A 16,393-nucleotide genomic window follows, 5' to 3' on the forward strand; every position below is an offset into this window, starting at 1 on the left:
CTTTATTTCTAAATCTATCCCTGAGAGGGAAGAAAAAATAAATAAATAAAAATAATTTACTAGCATGACTACATTAGGAGCCCACCTCTTCTTTCTCCTGCTTGGCTTCTTTTCGTTCAGCAGCGATGTTTTTCTTCCGATGGTAGTTAAACTGTGTGTCCTCCTCGGCCTTCACCATTTCTTTCTTGAGTCTGTCGTACTCTTGAGCAAGCTCTCCAGAGCGAGAAATCTCTTCAAACAGAGCAGTTCTCTCTTTGGGGTTCTTCATTGCAATCGACTCGACCGCACCCTGTGGAAAAAAAAAAAAAAAAACACACCATAGTAGGGCTGGGCGATAAAACGATAATGATAATTATCGCGATATAAATTTCCTTGATAAAATGGTATCAAGAGTTTGATAAATGTTCGATAATGTTTATGCGCCAAAAGCGAGGAAAAAAAAAAAAAAAAAAAAAATTGAACAGCGCCACATGGACCATTTATCCACTTGGATCAAAGTTCAAACGGCAGCACAACGCGAGCTTACTAGAGCAGATGCATTTATTCGCTGATCAGCCTTGGTCACGCGAGCACTAAACAGCGTTGTGAGATCCAGTGAGAAGCACCTGATTTCAGCGAAGAACACAAATTTCTCATTGATAGGGCTAGGTGAAATGGCAAAAAAAAATAAAATCTCGATTTTTTTCATAACAATTGACCAATTCACGATTTTGATTTTTTTTTTTTTTTTTAACTGTTTAACTAGTCAGCTTAAAAACTTAACTACAATATGATTTAAGTAACATTCTCTTTATTAACAATCTGGTTAAAAAAAGTTCCATTCCAAATGCACCACACATGAAGTGATCAACATGGTGTAAATGTAAAACAATTTGATAAATATCTTTGCAGAAATATGCCTGAAATATGAAGACAAATGTTGTACAAACTTATCTTAAACACACTCTATATACTCAGAAATAATATAAAATAAGAAAATGTTAAATATTTCTTAGCCAAAAAGTAATAGCAATAAATAACACCAGTAATAGGCTATTATTAACAGCAAATGCTTTGTAAAAACAGAAAAACAACAGCAGTTTTCAGTCTGTCACTATCATACAAACATGAAATATCAAACTGGTTTACAGGTTTTTGCATTCCATTGCACTATTTGTCCAATCAGGGCTCTACAGTGCGAGCATTTCACTCGCATTTGCGCCTGAAAATAACTGCGTGCGAGTGTGAAAAAAATATTTAGGCGCACCGGTGCGAGTGACCCGATCGATTATTCTCATGAATAGAAATATAGTACAATCGGAACAAAAAGTACACCTCCTAAAATGCATCTACACTGAACAAGAGTTATGTTTCGCACGGCAATGGGCTGCTTTTCATGCTTTCATTCAAAGACGCTGCTTCAGTCAGCAGAGCAAGTGCAAAAGACGTGAAGATGGACTACACTCCATATATTGTTTACAAGGTGAAACAAGACCGTCTCATGCTGCTGATGTTTCAGCCAAATTAACTGTAAATACATTTGGATTATCATAAGCAAGATCGGAAATTAACAGGGGCTTGAGGGCAAAAATGCCACCAAAAATCAATAAAAACATTTTACTTTCGCTTTTGAAGTAGCGGCAATTCGAAGGCGGCAATTGCTTGAATGGTGGGTGGGTTCATTATTATTCTTAATGAAAAAACACAACAAAAAAACAGTACAATGACAAACTCGCTTAAATATGCTTTTACATATGCATCGTCATTCAGAGATGTGAGGCGAAATGGGCGAAGTGAGGTTAAATCTGACTCCTGCTGCGACTCTCGTTCAGCTCTCACTGAATTGAGCAGACGCGTTCAGTTTTTAACTGTATCTGTTCTCTAACTAAACTAAATTATTTTTATTACTATAAAAAAATCAAAACGACGGTGGGGGCGGTGCCGCGGTCACGGTGGGCAAGTGATATAACCGGTGTTTCGGCTGAACACTGGTAACCGTCGATCGCAGCAAGCCTAATATGTAGCCTAAGTTAAGTAATACCACACGAGTAGACTCCTGTTTCTCTGAGTATTGGCATGATTGCAAATGTGATACTTACTGATCTTATTGAAGGCCAATAAACAAGTTGATATTAAGTGATTTAACATTAGACACAATAATGTCTGTTTTTGCTCTATTTCGTGAAAACAAAGCCACACCAGAACTGTTGCGCATCTCCAAGCAACGGTGAATGAATGAATCTGCGTTTTGAACAACTGAATAAATGACTCACACATTAAGATTTACCGCCACCTACTGGCAGTAAATGTAATACATTTATTTCATATTTACACTTTACATAGACTGTTTTTACTTAAAATATCAAACTTTTAAAGTTTAATTTTTTACATATTTCTAAATTCAAAGTTATATTTAAAAACATTCGTACAACATTATTTACCAATGAGCTGCATTAAGCAGTCTATGTAAATGTGTATAAAAAACCACTTCAGATGGAGCTTCTGTGCCACTTTTGCAGTGCAAAGATGGATTTTTTGATGATTTATTTTGATAGAACAATAAGACCCAATCAGGCTGTTACCCAACTGAATTTATTGTTTAACATTTAAAAACAAATTTTCTATTTTAATTTAAGAAATTGACGAAATATGATGCATACATTTAATAAGATTAGAAAAAAATGCTCTTATAATGGTAAAAATGCCTGTGGAAATTAATTTAAAGGGGCAAATATCGTCCTGTAATAGGAAAGTTATTGTCTGTTATTGATCAGAAAGTACTCCTAAATTTTCTCCTAAATTTTTCCTAAAAATGTTAGCGTAGAGCCCTGCCAATTGTTTTTATGTTTGGCAGACATGTTTAGGTGTTGCGCTTGTGTCTCGTGTCTTTTGCAGCGTCTCAACCATGAAACAGGCATTCTGAAAACACGGCGGTCAAGTTAAAAAAAAAAAGCTCAACTCGCGTTTAATAACTTTGCCTTTTTTTCCCCTCATTCCACTGCCTGCGTCTCATTTTTATAACGCAATAATGCATTTCTGAATGAACAGCCGCTGCGTTCTACGTTCATAGAGCGTCACATGAGAGCAGTTAATCAGGCGCGCCGGCGCCATCATGAGGTCGGATCATTTTCTTCTCCTAATGGTTATCATTGCTGTATTGTCAACATGTCTAATTGTAACGTTTGCTAACATTTTTATTAAAAAAAAAAAAATCGCGATTTCTCGATTTAAAAAATAATAAAATCGAGGCAAAACATTAAATTCGAATTAATCGAAAAAATCTGAAAAATCGCCCAGCCCTTGATTTAAACTAAGCCAGATGAAACCGTGCTGACAAAGTCAGAAGGCTTTATAAATCTACAAATCGGCATCATTTACCATGATTTAATGTAATAACACTAATTGCACCGTGGTAATTCTGGCAGAAATGTGGGATATACATATCGAATTTTATTGTATTATTAATGTAGACATATTAAATGTATTAAAGGATTAATGTAATTACAGTATTTTTTGTGATTAAGCTATAGCATTTGTGCATTTATACCAAATGTATTTAGGCTACTGTTTTTCATACAAATACCACAGAAACCATATAGTTACATTTTATCAGGGTAGTGAGGTGCTATATGCATAGTTTTAACTGTGGTTATGATCTAAATGTATGATACTATAATGGATGACCAATGGTTAATTTTAAAAAAAACTCAAACAGTCAGAATATTTACATTTTACCATATAAAAGTGAGGCTGTTACAATTTTTGTCATAAATGCTGCGAATTGTCACGTGAACAAGCAAATCCACAAAGAATAATACAGATAATAACAATAATTAGATAATTAGTTTTAATTTGGTAAAGTATTTAGATATGTCTATGTCAAAGTGTCATCTAAAATGTAATACCTCTCATAAGTAAAAATAAGACTAACACTTTTTATGACCTTAAATTTTAAAAATCTAATTTAATATTTAAAGGGTTAGTTCACCCAAAAATGAAAATAATGTCATTTATTACTCACCCTCATGCCGTTCCACACCTGTAAGACCTTCGTTAATCTTCGGAAAGCAAATTAAGATATTTTTGTTGAAATCCGATGGCTCAGTGAGGCCTGCATAGCCAGCAATAACATTTCCTCTCTCAAGATCCATCAATGTACTAAAAACATTTAAATCAATTCATGTGAGTACAGTGGTTCAATATTAATATTATAAAGCGAAGAGAATATTTTTGGTGTGCCAAAAAAACAAAATAACGACTTATACAGTGATGGCCGATTTCAAAACACTGCTTTATTAATGGATCTTGAGAGAGGAAATGTCATTGCTGACTATGCAGGCCTCACCGAGCCATCCGATTTCAACAAAAATATCTTAATTTGTGTTCCGAAGATGAACGAAGGTCTTACGGGTGTGGAACGGCATGAGGATGAGTAATAAATTACATTATTTTCATTTTTGGGTGAACTAACCCTTTAAGACTTTTTAAGGATCCGCGAGAACCCTGCAATGGGGAAAACTGACAATTACACAGATTTCATAGATAAAGCACATAACTGTTCCAACTGAGTACCTCAGAGATGACGTGTTTTTGTATACAAAACCCGGAAGCAAGTTAGCATTTTAGGACTTCTGGTTCCATCGCCCTAAAGTCTATAGGTTTTTTGAATGGGTTTTTGCTAAATCGCCTGAAATAAGTTCTGTGGTTAACAAAGCTTCTAAATATTTTCACGTTTTGATCTATGACATAAAACACACCAGTTATAACCTTTATTGTGTCTTAAAAACGGCGGTTGCTAACAAGTTGCTAAAAGTGACTACTTCCTTTGGCGGGGACTTTAGACGTCATCATGACAAACACTCACTAGCCCGCGTTTCAGTCTCACGTACTTAGAAGTTTTACCTGTCAGTTAATATACATATATATATTTAGTCTTTTCAAATTGTTGTTTTTTAACATATTGTAGTACACAGAATTCAGTGATATTAAGTTAAAGATAATCTTTAAATTTTATTTGGGGCACAATGATCAAGCATAAGCAAAGAAAATAATATTAAGGTTTATATAAACTAACAAAATAATAAACAAATAAATAAAACTTTAACAAAAGATAAAAATATCTCAGAGGCACGCATAAAATTATTTTCTAACATTTTTGGACAAAACGAATGGACAATTTCTCATGAAAAAGTGGATAAGTATTCATACACAGCGCAGATCATAATCAGCGAGCATGTTTTTTAAATAAAGTTGTTTTTTAAATAAAGTTTGAGGAAGCTTGGTGGTGGTGACGTTGATCCGCGACCTTGGTGTGCTGTAGTCCGTTTATAGCCTACTGTTAGCTGTTTATATCTGTTGACTTTATTTAGACTTCAAAATGTATAAATGTTGTGTTAACTTGTAAAGATTATCTTGATAGACAAAACGTTTAAGTGTCATAACCCTTTGTTAAACACAGAGCTTATTTTTTGCGATTTTCCAAAAGTCTATGGGAAAAATGCATAGGCTTTCGATCGAGGGAACCCGTGCGCCGCTAACTTCCGGGTTGGCCTACAAAAACACGTCATCTCAGATGTACTCTATACCATCACCAAACAGGGCTGCATTCCCCAGAAGCATCATGAGCTAAGTTGGTCGTAGAGACCATTGGCGCCAGTGGTTCTATGATATACTAGGCTTATGATGCTTTTGAGAAACGCAGCCCAGAACTGCTTGCCAAACAAAAAAAATTCAGTTTGGTGCACAGAAATTACATATTTACATACTTTACATACTAAAATTAAACAATTATAAAGAAGCTGCTTTAATAACCTGAAAGACAAGGAAGTTTCTGGCCTTGATGAGAATTCCCAGTTTCTCCAGTTCATCACTGTATTCAGACAGACCCACCACTTTATTATTGATGCGGTACTCTGATGAGGAACCTACACAAGAAAAAAAACTGTTTAGATATGAATGCAGTAAAAATAAATGAGTAATAAAATCATTCCACACTGTTCTACAGCTGCACATATAATTAAAAAAAAAAAAAAAAAAAAAAAAAACCTACTGCAGTTTCAAATTACCTACTTCAAGTATGTTACTGAAGCAGCCAAACTAATTTCCCCATTTTAAAAAAAAATATAGCCCTACAAGTAGTTGTCAAGATATCATGGAGAAAAAAAAAAAAAAAAAAAAAAAAAAAAAAACTAAAAAAGTAAAAGTAATTGAATAATATGACAGAACTTAAAATTCATTGTTTTATAAATTAAGTTTAAAAAACTAAACTCAATTGACAAGCGTTTTCCTGCCCTGCTTTTTCACATTATCAATCATATTAACAATTGCTAACCTTTCACAATTCTGAACAGGTTGGATAGGACAAAAATTTTATTTTACAGTATGAGTAATTTCATATTTTTAATTTAACAACATAGTTTTCACTTTTAATTTATCTTTGTTTGTAAAAATAAGCAAATATGCAAATTACAAACAATAAGACAAATACAATATGAAAAAAAAAAATATACAAATGAAATAAACAATGCTTTAAATTTTTCAGGTAGGCAACAGTAGGTCTATTTAACAATTTTCATTTTTGGGTGAACTACCCCTTTAAATTTAATAAAGATTCATCTATACTTTATTTATAAAAGGAAAACTATACAGTGTTATTAGGGCCCGAGCACCGATGGTGTGAGGACCCTATTGGAATTGCTCCGATTATTATTATTAGGGCCCAAGCCACTAAGGCCCAGGGCCCTATTGTTTTTCTAAGGAGGATTATTATTATTATTATTATTATTATTGACAAAAGTGGGGGGGGTTAGTTTAACCTACATTCACCAAACTCGGTACACTTATTGTTCTCATTAAGTCGGACAACTTTCTAATTTACAGTCATTAGCTCTGACCAACAGGAAGTCAGATATTTTGGTTTGAATGTAGGTTTTTCACACACACACACACACACACACACACACACACAGACATAGACTCTCTGTCCAAACTCCCCTACCCCTCCCTCCTTCAGTCTGTGCATGTGTGTGCGCGTGTGTATTACAATCTTGATTAGTGGTCTTTAACCCTTTTACTGACTACCCATTTATTAATGAACTGCAAATGATAACTTCACATTCATTTGAAATTGAACCATGACACTATATCACTATTAGGACAGGACTAGTTTTCTAAATGTCGTTTGAGTTACAATTATTATTTTTACAATTAAAATTATTTTTAAATTAATTATTTATTGATATAATTCAAATTTATTAAAATAAAACCCTCTTTAAGTAAATTTCACATGATTATAAAAGTGGCTGTTTAAAATAAACTTGCATAAGTGAGCAGAAAAATCTAGACATGTACCTTACTATTACCTGAGACTGACATTAAAATTGTCTTTGCAGGTTCTGTGATTTGGATCCATTTATTAATTTTTTAATTTTATTTTTTCAACTTATACCACACATATTGAAATTAAATGAAAGCATGCTTTTGGTGCATAAGATTGGTGCACAAACAACAGCTCAGGGAGGTCAAAAAGCACATGAAGAGAAGTGTTAGGATTATACAACATCAGCAATCACAGACATTCGCATTAAGGCTACATTAGATTTCTCAGAGCACTTTGGAGTTTGCACAAAAAATAGTATATAATTTGCTCTAGAATTTTATAAAGGTTGTCTGAGAAAAAAAACACAGACATGGCAGATTAGGATGATATTCTGCACTCATTTGAAATTGACTTATGACATCCTATGACATGAAAGTCATCTGAATTTAAACGATCTCATGGATGTGGCTGTTGTGGTTTGTGATCATAGGAGCATCAGCTGCTGCAGTAAATGTGGTGTGAATTTGACATAGTCCTTTTACATTTAACTGTTTTAAATGCCCACTGCCCGCCGTGCACAGTTGCCCTGAAGCCACCGGGGTGGCGGTGCCTCCGGGCTTTGGCCCGTCATCGCTGCTTGCAGCTATATTTAGGGCCAAAGCCAAAGGCTGAAGACCCTATTGTTTTCTTTAGGATTATTATTATTATTATTATTATTTTCTATGTGTTTGGCACTTTTGGGGCCCTTAACATGTTCGAAAACTCTTGAAACTTTGCACACACATCGGAATACGCGGCCATCAGGGCCGGGCAGAAGCTGGTACCCGGGCGTGGCAGGGGGGCTCGACAGCGCCCTCTTGAACGGGGTCCGAAAACTTGGTCCATATATCAAACGCGCTTGCACGTATTAGTATGAAACTCGGTACACATATAGACCTCATCGGGCCTAACAACTTTCGTGCTCTAAGTTATACGCCAGCTCAACAGGAAGTCAGCTATTATGGTTTGTTTGAAAAATGCATGCTCTGGAATTTGATATACTCCTCCTAGGTGATTAATCCGATCACCACCAAACTTGGTCAGCATGAAGTCAAGACATTGATGATGAAAAATTGCCAGCAGATTTTTGATATCTCGAACGGTTTGGCCGTGGCGAGGCAACGAATTTATGGCGAGAAAAGGGAATCAGGAAGTGTGTTATAACGTCTGCATACATTGATTTTTATGAAACTTCACCAGTGTGTTGGTTGTAGGAGTCTGATCACATGGATGTGACTATTGTGAGTCAAAGTTAAAGCGCCACCAACTGGCAGCAGGAAGTGTGTCACTTTCAAAATGCTTTGAGATCACTCTGTTATTTTTACCTGATGTGGTTCAAACTTCATCAGTGTAATGTCAATACACAGCAGATGTAGACCTGAGACAGGATTTTTGATATTTTAAACACTGTTGTCATGGAAACGCATCAAATTTTAATATTCATTTTGGAGGCTTTTGAGACTCTTAGCATGCTTCAAATTGCATGAAATGAAGCAGGGCCTTTATAGCGCCACCTTCTGACAAAACTGGGGGGTTAGTTTAACCTACAGTCACCAAACTCGGTACACATGTTGCTCTCATTAAGCCGGACAACTTTCTAATTTACAGTCATTACCTCAGACCAACAGGAAGTCAGATATTTTGGTTTGAATGTGGATTTTTTTAATAAACGGGCTCTGAATTTTAAACTACTACTTCTAAGGTGTTTATTTGATTCAGACCAAACATTTTTTACCATGGTGCTATGATATTGAAGATGTTAAATTGAGAATGGATAATGGATATCTCGAACGATGTTGCCATGGTGATAGATTGAAGTAATGTCAAAAAAGGAAAACGAAATGACTCATATTTTCTATAAAAAAAAAAAAACACTATACACAATTTATATATAGAATAATACAAATGTTTGAAATAAACATTTTATTTATTTTTTTCAATTTAAAAAGCATGTGTAAGTTAAAAATAGACAGATTAATTTTATTTGATTGAAAAATGGATAAATATCATACATAGAGTAACAACAAGAGGGCAGCATATACCTATTTTTAAACAGGGTTGGATAAATCAAGCACTAGATCAATAGTTTATATAGACAGAAGAATGATTTTTTTTTTTTATACTGTTTGTACAGGTATATTTAAACATTTATCAAAGACCACTTTATGTCACAATTTAGATGTTTTTTTTTGGTTTAAAATGATCTTCTCAGTCTCTCTCTCTCTCTCTCCTCCCCCATACTACCTCAGGTTCACTTGGGTGTGTGTGTGTGTGTTGTGGGGGTGGGGGGTGTCTGTGTGTGGGTCTCTGTCTGTGTCACTGTCTGTGTATATATATATATTATATATATCTCTCGCTCTCCCCTCCCTGTCTGTGTGTGTATTACAATCTTGATTAGGGATCTTTAACCCTTTTACTGGTTACTTATTTATTGATGAACTTATAAAATTTTTGAACTGCAAATGAGAACTTCACACTCATTTGAAACTGAACCATAACACTATATCACTATTCGGACAGGACTAGTTTTCTAAATGTTGTTTGAGTTACAATTATTATTTTTTACAATTACAGTTAGAATTTTTAAATTATTTATTGATATAATTAAAATTTTTAAAAAAACCCTGTTTCAGTAAATTTCACATGATTATAAAAGTGGCTGTTTAAAATAAACTTGCATAAGTGAGCAGAAAAATCTAGACATGTACCCTACTATTACCTGAGACTGACATTAAAATTGTCTTTGCAGGTTCTGTGATTTGGCTCTATTTATTAATTTTTTCATTTTATTTTTCCTCTTATACCACACATATTAAACTTAAATGAAAGCATGCTTTTGGTGCATAAGATTGGTGCACAAACAACAGCTCAGGGAGGTCAAAAAACACATGAAGAGAAGTGTTAGGATTATACAACATCAGCAATCACAGATATTCGCATTAAGGCTGGATTAGATTTCTCAGAGCACTGTGGAGTTTGCACAAATAACAGTATGTAATTTGCTCTAGAATTTTTATAAGGGTTGTCTGAGAAAAAACACAGACATGTCAGATTAGGATGATATTCTGCACTCATTTGAAATTGACTTATGACATTCTATGACATGAAAGTCATCTCAATTTAAACGATCTCATGGATGTGGCTGTTGTGGTTTGTGATCATAGGAGCATCAGCTGCTGCAGTAAATGTGGTTTGAATTTGACAGTCCTTTTATGTTTAACTGTTTTAAATGCCCACTGCCCGCCGTGCACAGTTGCCTTGTAGCCACCGGGGTGGTGGTGCCTCCGGGCTTTGGCCCGTCATCGCTGCTTGGAGCTATATTTCTTTTTATTTTTTTTCCCGTCATCCGGGGCTTTTTGGGGCCTTAACATGCTCAAAAACTCTTGAAAATTGGCACACACATTGGAATCTGCGGCCATTAGGACGCCTCAGAGGCTGGTATCCAGGCGTGGCAGGGGGGCTCGACAGCGCCCCCTTGAAAGAAGTCCGAAAACTTGGTCCATATATCAAACACGCTTGCACGTATTAGTATGAAAGTCAGTACATGTATAGACCTCATCGGGCCTAACAACTTCCGTGCTCTAAGTTATATGCCACCCCAACAGGAAGTCAGCTATTACGGGTTGTTTGAAAAACGCATGCTCTGGAATTTGATATACTCCTCCTAGGCGATTAAACCAATCACCACCAAACTCGGTCAGCATGAAGTCAAGATATTGAGGATGTAAAATTGCCAGCGGATTTTTGATATCTTGAACGGTTTGGCCATGGCGAGGCAACGAATTTATGGCGAGAAAAGGGAATCAGGAAGTGTGTTATAACTTATGCATACGTTGATTGATTTTTATGAAACTTCAGCTGTGTGTTCGGTGTAGGAGAACAATCACATGGATGTGACTATTGTGAGTCAAAGTTATAGCGCCACCAACTGGCAGCAGGAAGTGTGTCACTTTCAAAATGCTTTGAGATCACCCTCTTTTTTTTTTTTTTTTTACCCGATTTGCTTCAAACTTCATCACAATAATGTCAAAACATGGCAGATGTACACCTGTGAATGTATTTGTGATATCTTAAATATTGTTGCCATGGCAACATGTCAAACTTTAATAATATTCTTGAGTGTTTTTAAGGCTCTTAACATGCTTCAAATTGCATGAAACTCGACACACACATCAATGTTGTCAACCAACAGACATAGACAAAGCCTTAGAAACGGGCGTGGTGGAGGGGCCCAGTAGCGCCACCTTTTGACAAAAGTGGGGGGGGTTATTTTTACCTACAGTCACCAAACTTGGTACACATATTGTTCTCATTAAGCCGGACAACTTTCTAATTTACAGTCATTAGCTCCGACCAACAGGAAGTCAGATATTTTGGTTTGAATGTGGACTTTTCACACACTCTCTCTCTCTCTCTCTCTGTCCTACCCCCCTACCCTCTCAGTCTCACTCTCTCTCTCTCTCTCTCTCTCTGTGTGTGTGTGTGTTTGTGTGTGTGATCATATGGGCACCAACTGCTGCAGTAAATGTCGTGTATTCAAATGACTCTGAAATAGTCCTTTTATGTTTAACCATTTTAAATGCATATTGCCCGCCATGCACAGTTGCCCTGAAGCCACCGAGGTGGCAGTGCCACCGGGCTTGGGCCCGCCATCGGTGCTTGCAGCTATATTTCCGCTTCTTCTTCTTCCAAATGAATCGCAACTTTGCCCATGCATCAGAAGTGGTGAAAATTTACGTCTGATATGGGTCTCAGAATTTGGCGTGGAAAAATTGCTCGATAGCGCCACCTACAAAATTTCAACGAAGTGCCCCTCGCACCACGTTTCACGTAAAGGTTTGAAATTCGGTAGACGTATGTAATAGCCCAATCCCTAAAAAAAATGTCTCTTGGTGCAAAATCTGAAAACCGACAGGAAGTGAGATATTTTGGATTTTGTCTGCAAAATCTTTGCACTTTTTGCCATTTCCAGACGTACTTTAACGAACTCCTCCTAGAGCTTTAATCAGATCAACATCATATTCAGTCGGTCTAATCTGAAGGCCTTTGCGACATCAAATTGCAAAAATCTAGAGTTTTCCCCGAAGGGCATGTCCATGGCGGCCTGACAAATTTTGATGTTTAGCCATGAAACAGGAAGTTGATGTAACTCAGGTATCCACCTGTTTCTGCGGGGCGCTACTGTAAAAAAGAATGTGCGTACAACTTCCGGTGAGGCGGCGGAGTAGCATACCAATGGTATTTTGTGTGCCAACTAGCGAAGAGGCTAAGTGTTTTTCGGATCATTGTTTACTTTGTAAAGTTGTAAACCTTTATGAGAGATGTCGTTACGGCGCTCAGGGACAACATTTCAGTTTAGTACATTTATTAGTTAATAATATCACAATACAATAAACAGTTTTCGTGCCCTTAATTGTCCTTTACTTTACTGACCTTCCACAAGGGTCTGGTGCATGACTACAAGACCAGCCTGACCCTGCAATACATGAACAACCCGCTGTCTGTTCTTCACCTGTCACTGATGCTAGCACCAAAGTCTTATGATGTGATGTTTTACTCCTACTGGTGTCGTGCGTGCCAGAGCCAGTCGCTTTCCACTGTCATATATGCGATACTAAATGCTATTTAAGTTAACCATTGCGATAATAAATACACACATTTATGGAAAATACCAGACTACTTGAGGAACGTAGACAATTCTTATATGATTATAATCGTGTATTTATTTGGTTTAATGTTTTATCGGTCTCTTCCCTGTGCCTTTGTTGATACCGGACTAAGCATTCACATGTCACACACTCCGGTTAACTCGTATAACTCATAACTCCTGTTTTCCTCTCATTAGCTCCTTCTGTTGCTCTGGCTGAAAGGATCAGGATAGATAGACGGAGAGATCACGCAAACATCCTCGGATTGCAATCATCGCATGATTTAGAGGAAAATTAATAGAAATGCTCAGAAAAGTGACGTAAACATAGGGCCTTAGTGGAGTTGTTTTGTGCATTCTTGTGATCGTAAATAAATGGAAGCAGGTGCAGTTAGATTTAGCATGATTGATGTGCAGTCCTGACATAAATTAATAAATTACTGTTAGTGTAACATTTTTTTAATTGTAAAACATTGTTCAAATATTGATGCTGGAATCTTAAATCTTTAAGTAAAAGCCAAACGTTCGCAAATTTGGATCACTAAATCTTGAATGACTGTCAACTGTTGAATGAATGAGTGTCACGTCCAGCTTGTTTACTTCGAACCGGAAGACGCTCCCACTTTTGACGCAAGGCCTCATGGGGCGTAGGAAACTTGTAGATACAAAGTCGGATCTGCCCCATACTTCACATGTTTTATTAGAGTCCTGGCTTGAAGACATCTGTATGCTAATATTCAGTTACAATCATAGCGCCACCTGCGGCCAACAGGAAATGACATGTTTTACACATATATGGTCAGTCTAATGTTAAGGCCTTAGTGATGATAAATTGCAAAGATCTTGCGTTTTTGTTGAAGGGCGTGTCCGTGGCGGCCTGACAAAATCTGACATTTCGCCATGAAAGAGGAAGCTGTTGTAACTCAGGCATACAGTGTCTGATCTGCCCCAAACTTCACATATGTGATAAGAGTCCTGGCCTAAAGACATCTATATGTCAATATTTAGTTAGTCATAGCACCACCTGCTGGCAACAGGAAATGGCATGCTTTACACTTTTATTCGCTCCCTGAAATACATTTCAATATGCCACAAAGTAAAAAAACATACCAGAAACACGTTAAATCATGCAACACTTGGCTGAGTGCTAATGTATGCGATTAACGCCACGAAACAGGAAGTTGTTGTAACTCAGGCATACAATGTCCGATCTGCTCCAAACTTCACATGTTTGATAATAGTCCTGGCCTGAAGACATCTACTTGGCAATATTCAGTAACAGTTAAAGCGCCACCTGTTGGCAGCAGGAAGTGTGCCACTTTGAAATGAATTTGCTATAATTCTCCTGTATTTACTCGCTTACATGCATGTCGCCCACTGTTCACAGTTTTCCTAAGGCCACCAGGTGGCGGTGAGCCAGGGTGCGAGGGCCCTTTCATCGCTGCTTGCAGCTTTAATTTTACATTAAATTTCTGTACCTCAACTTTGTTCAGTTGTATTTGTTTGTGCTATTGCTAATTTGTTTATTTTTTCGTATTTAAAGTGTGTGAAGTACCTATGATGATTCTGGAGAATGAAAGTTCCTGTCCACTGTCCTGCTGGTACACCATGGTCACAAATGCTCGGTTAGCTGCAGGTTTACCCACCGGAGCTCCATGAATCAAATCCTTCAATGTTTTCACACGCAAGTTACTGGTCTTCTCTGCCAGAACAAAGCTGATAGCATCCATGAGATTGGATTTGCCTGATTATAAAAAGCTTTTGTTAGATAAATATCAAAAAAGACAGATGAAATACAGCACAAAAAAATATTAACTAGATCTGATTCAGAATCACAACCTCTTCATTTGATTCTGATCTTGATTTGATATTTATTAATTTGGATATCAGGTACAGTACACATCAGTTTTTCTTAAGAAAAAAATCTCTCTCAAATAAAGTTGTCAACAGGGAACCCTGTCTGTACATCACTACCAAAAAAGTCTCACCTTAATATAAGTCGAAATGTGTCAAAATGGCATTGTTAAGAAAAAACAAAAACAGATAAGTTGCATCAGTGTATAAGTCAAGTGAGAGAATATAACTAATTACTTTGGGAAAACAAGCTTCTATACAAATGCAATTTTTGCTGCTTTTTTGCTACTTTTTGCTACTGCACTGATTACATACACTGAATTATGAAAATGTTAAAAAATACAACTGAAAACTATGTTCTGGAATGTTTATTATATGTGCTTTGGTGTGCATAGTAGTTTTGAATTATATGGATTCCTTGGTGTCATTTTGGAGTCTCAAAGAGTCAAACTTATCTCAGTAGGCTATTGGCCCTACACGCCCCGTACTGACCCAAAAGTGGAAAAGCAGCTAATGCAAAGAATATATTTATTCTGTTCAATTTAGTAAATGAAAAGGGGTTGGAGCTCTTAATTTTGCTCTCAAAGTGGACATGATTGATGCATTTAACTTTAAAAGTTTTCTTATGAGGGAGCATTTAACCGGTCCCCCCTAAAGGGTCTGAGGTCCACCTACCATAGTCTCACAAAATCCTGCATGAAACACTGATAATAATTGCAATAAAAAACATAATAATAATAAAGTCATATTTGATGGCTCAAAAACAGTAAATATGGCTCATGATAAGTCAAGATTTTTTTAAACATTCACTTTACTGGTACTGAAAGAGGTCCGAGTTATTTCTTGTAGAGTACACCAAAATGTAAACACCCTTAAAAATGCCTTCATACCACATTTACAATGCATGCATACCACCTCTGAGCTGCATTAAAGTCTGTGTAAATACATCTGAATGCCACTACTGCCACTTCAGGTTCAGTACTGTCTTACTATAACGAACTATCGACTATCGATTATTTGAATGTAAAATACTGAGTATAAATGAATGAGGTGATGTACATGTGTTAATATGTCTAAACGTGCAATTATACTTCAGTGTTATTATTATGAGCGAACACACTTACCTGATCCATTCGGCCCAATAATCGCTGTAAACTTGTGGAAAGGGCCGATTATCTGTCTGCCTTTGTAAGACTTAAAGTTTTCAATCTCTATTAACTTTAGGTAGCCCATGACGAATTACTTGTTCCGACGAGTTTGATCAAATTAAAATGTGAAGCCGTTCAGAGCGCCGACTGCTAGCACGAAAAAAGAAAGCAGGCTATCATCAACTCGGAGCACGTCAAATACATTCAACGACAGACTAATATATCTCTAAAATATCCTGCAATTCAAAGCAGAACAAAACTAAAATTAAACTAATATATAATTGTAATATTCGTAATAGCGTAACTAAAACAAGCGGCCATTGAATCCCGCTGCAGCGCGCGCGATAGCTGTTCCATAAACACACCACATATCGCGAGATGCCAAAATTCCAAACATGAAGGATATCG

The 16,393-nt window shown here is 36.5% G+C and overlaps 1 protein-coding gene across 1 annotated transcript in view; it reads right to left on the reverse strand.

Annotated features, from left to right (window-relative positions):
- smc1al (structural maintenance of chromosomes 1A, like) overlaps positions 1-16,315 on the reverse strand; it is a 91,148-nt gene extending 74,833 nt beyond the window's left edge. The window contains exons 1-4 of the mRNA XM_051880927.1: positions 15,962-16,315; positions 14,539-14,727; positions 5,791-5,903; positions 86-289 (exon numbers count right to left, since the gene is read on the reverse strand). Of these exons, the coding sequence (XP_051736887.1) occupies positions 86-289; positions 5,791-5,903; positions 14,539-14,727; positions 15,962-16,070 (615 nt within the window). The 5' untranslated portion in view covers positions 16,071-16,315. The remainder of the gene's footprint in view (positions 1-85; positions 290-5,790; positions 5,904-14,538; positions 14,728-15,961) is intronic.
- Positions 16,316-16,393: the final 78 nt, after the last annotated feature.

The sequence above is a fragment of the Ctenopharyngodon idella genome, chromosome 22, assembly GCF_019924925.1.
Source record: "Ctenopharyngodon idella isolate HZGC_01 chromosome 22, HZGC01, whole genome shotgun sequence".
In the NCBI taxonomy this organism is placed as follows: Eukaryota; Metazoa; Chordata; class Actinopteri; order Cypriniformes; family Xenocyprididae; genus Ctenopharyngodon; species Ctenopharyngodon idella.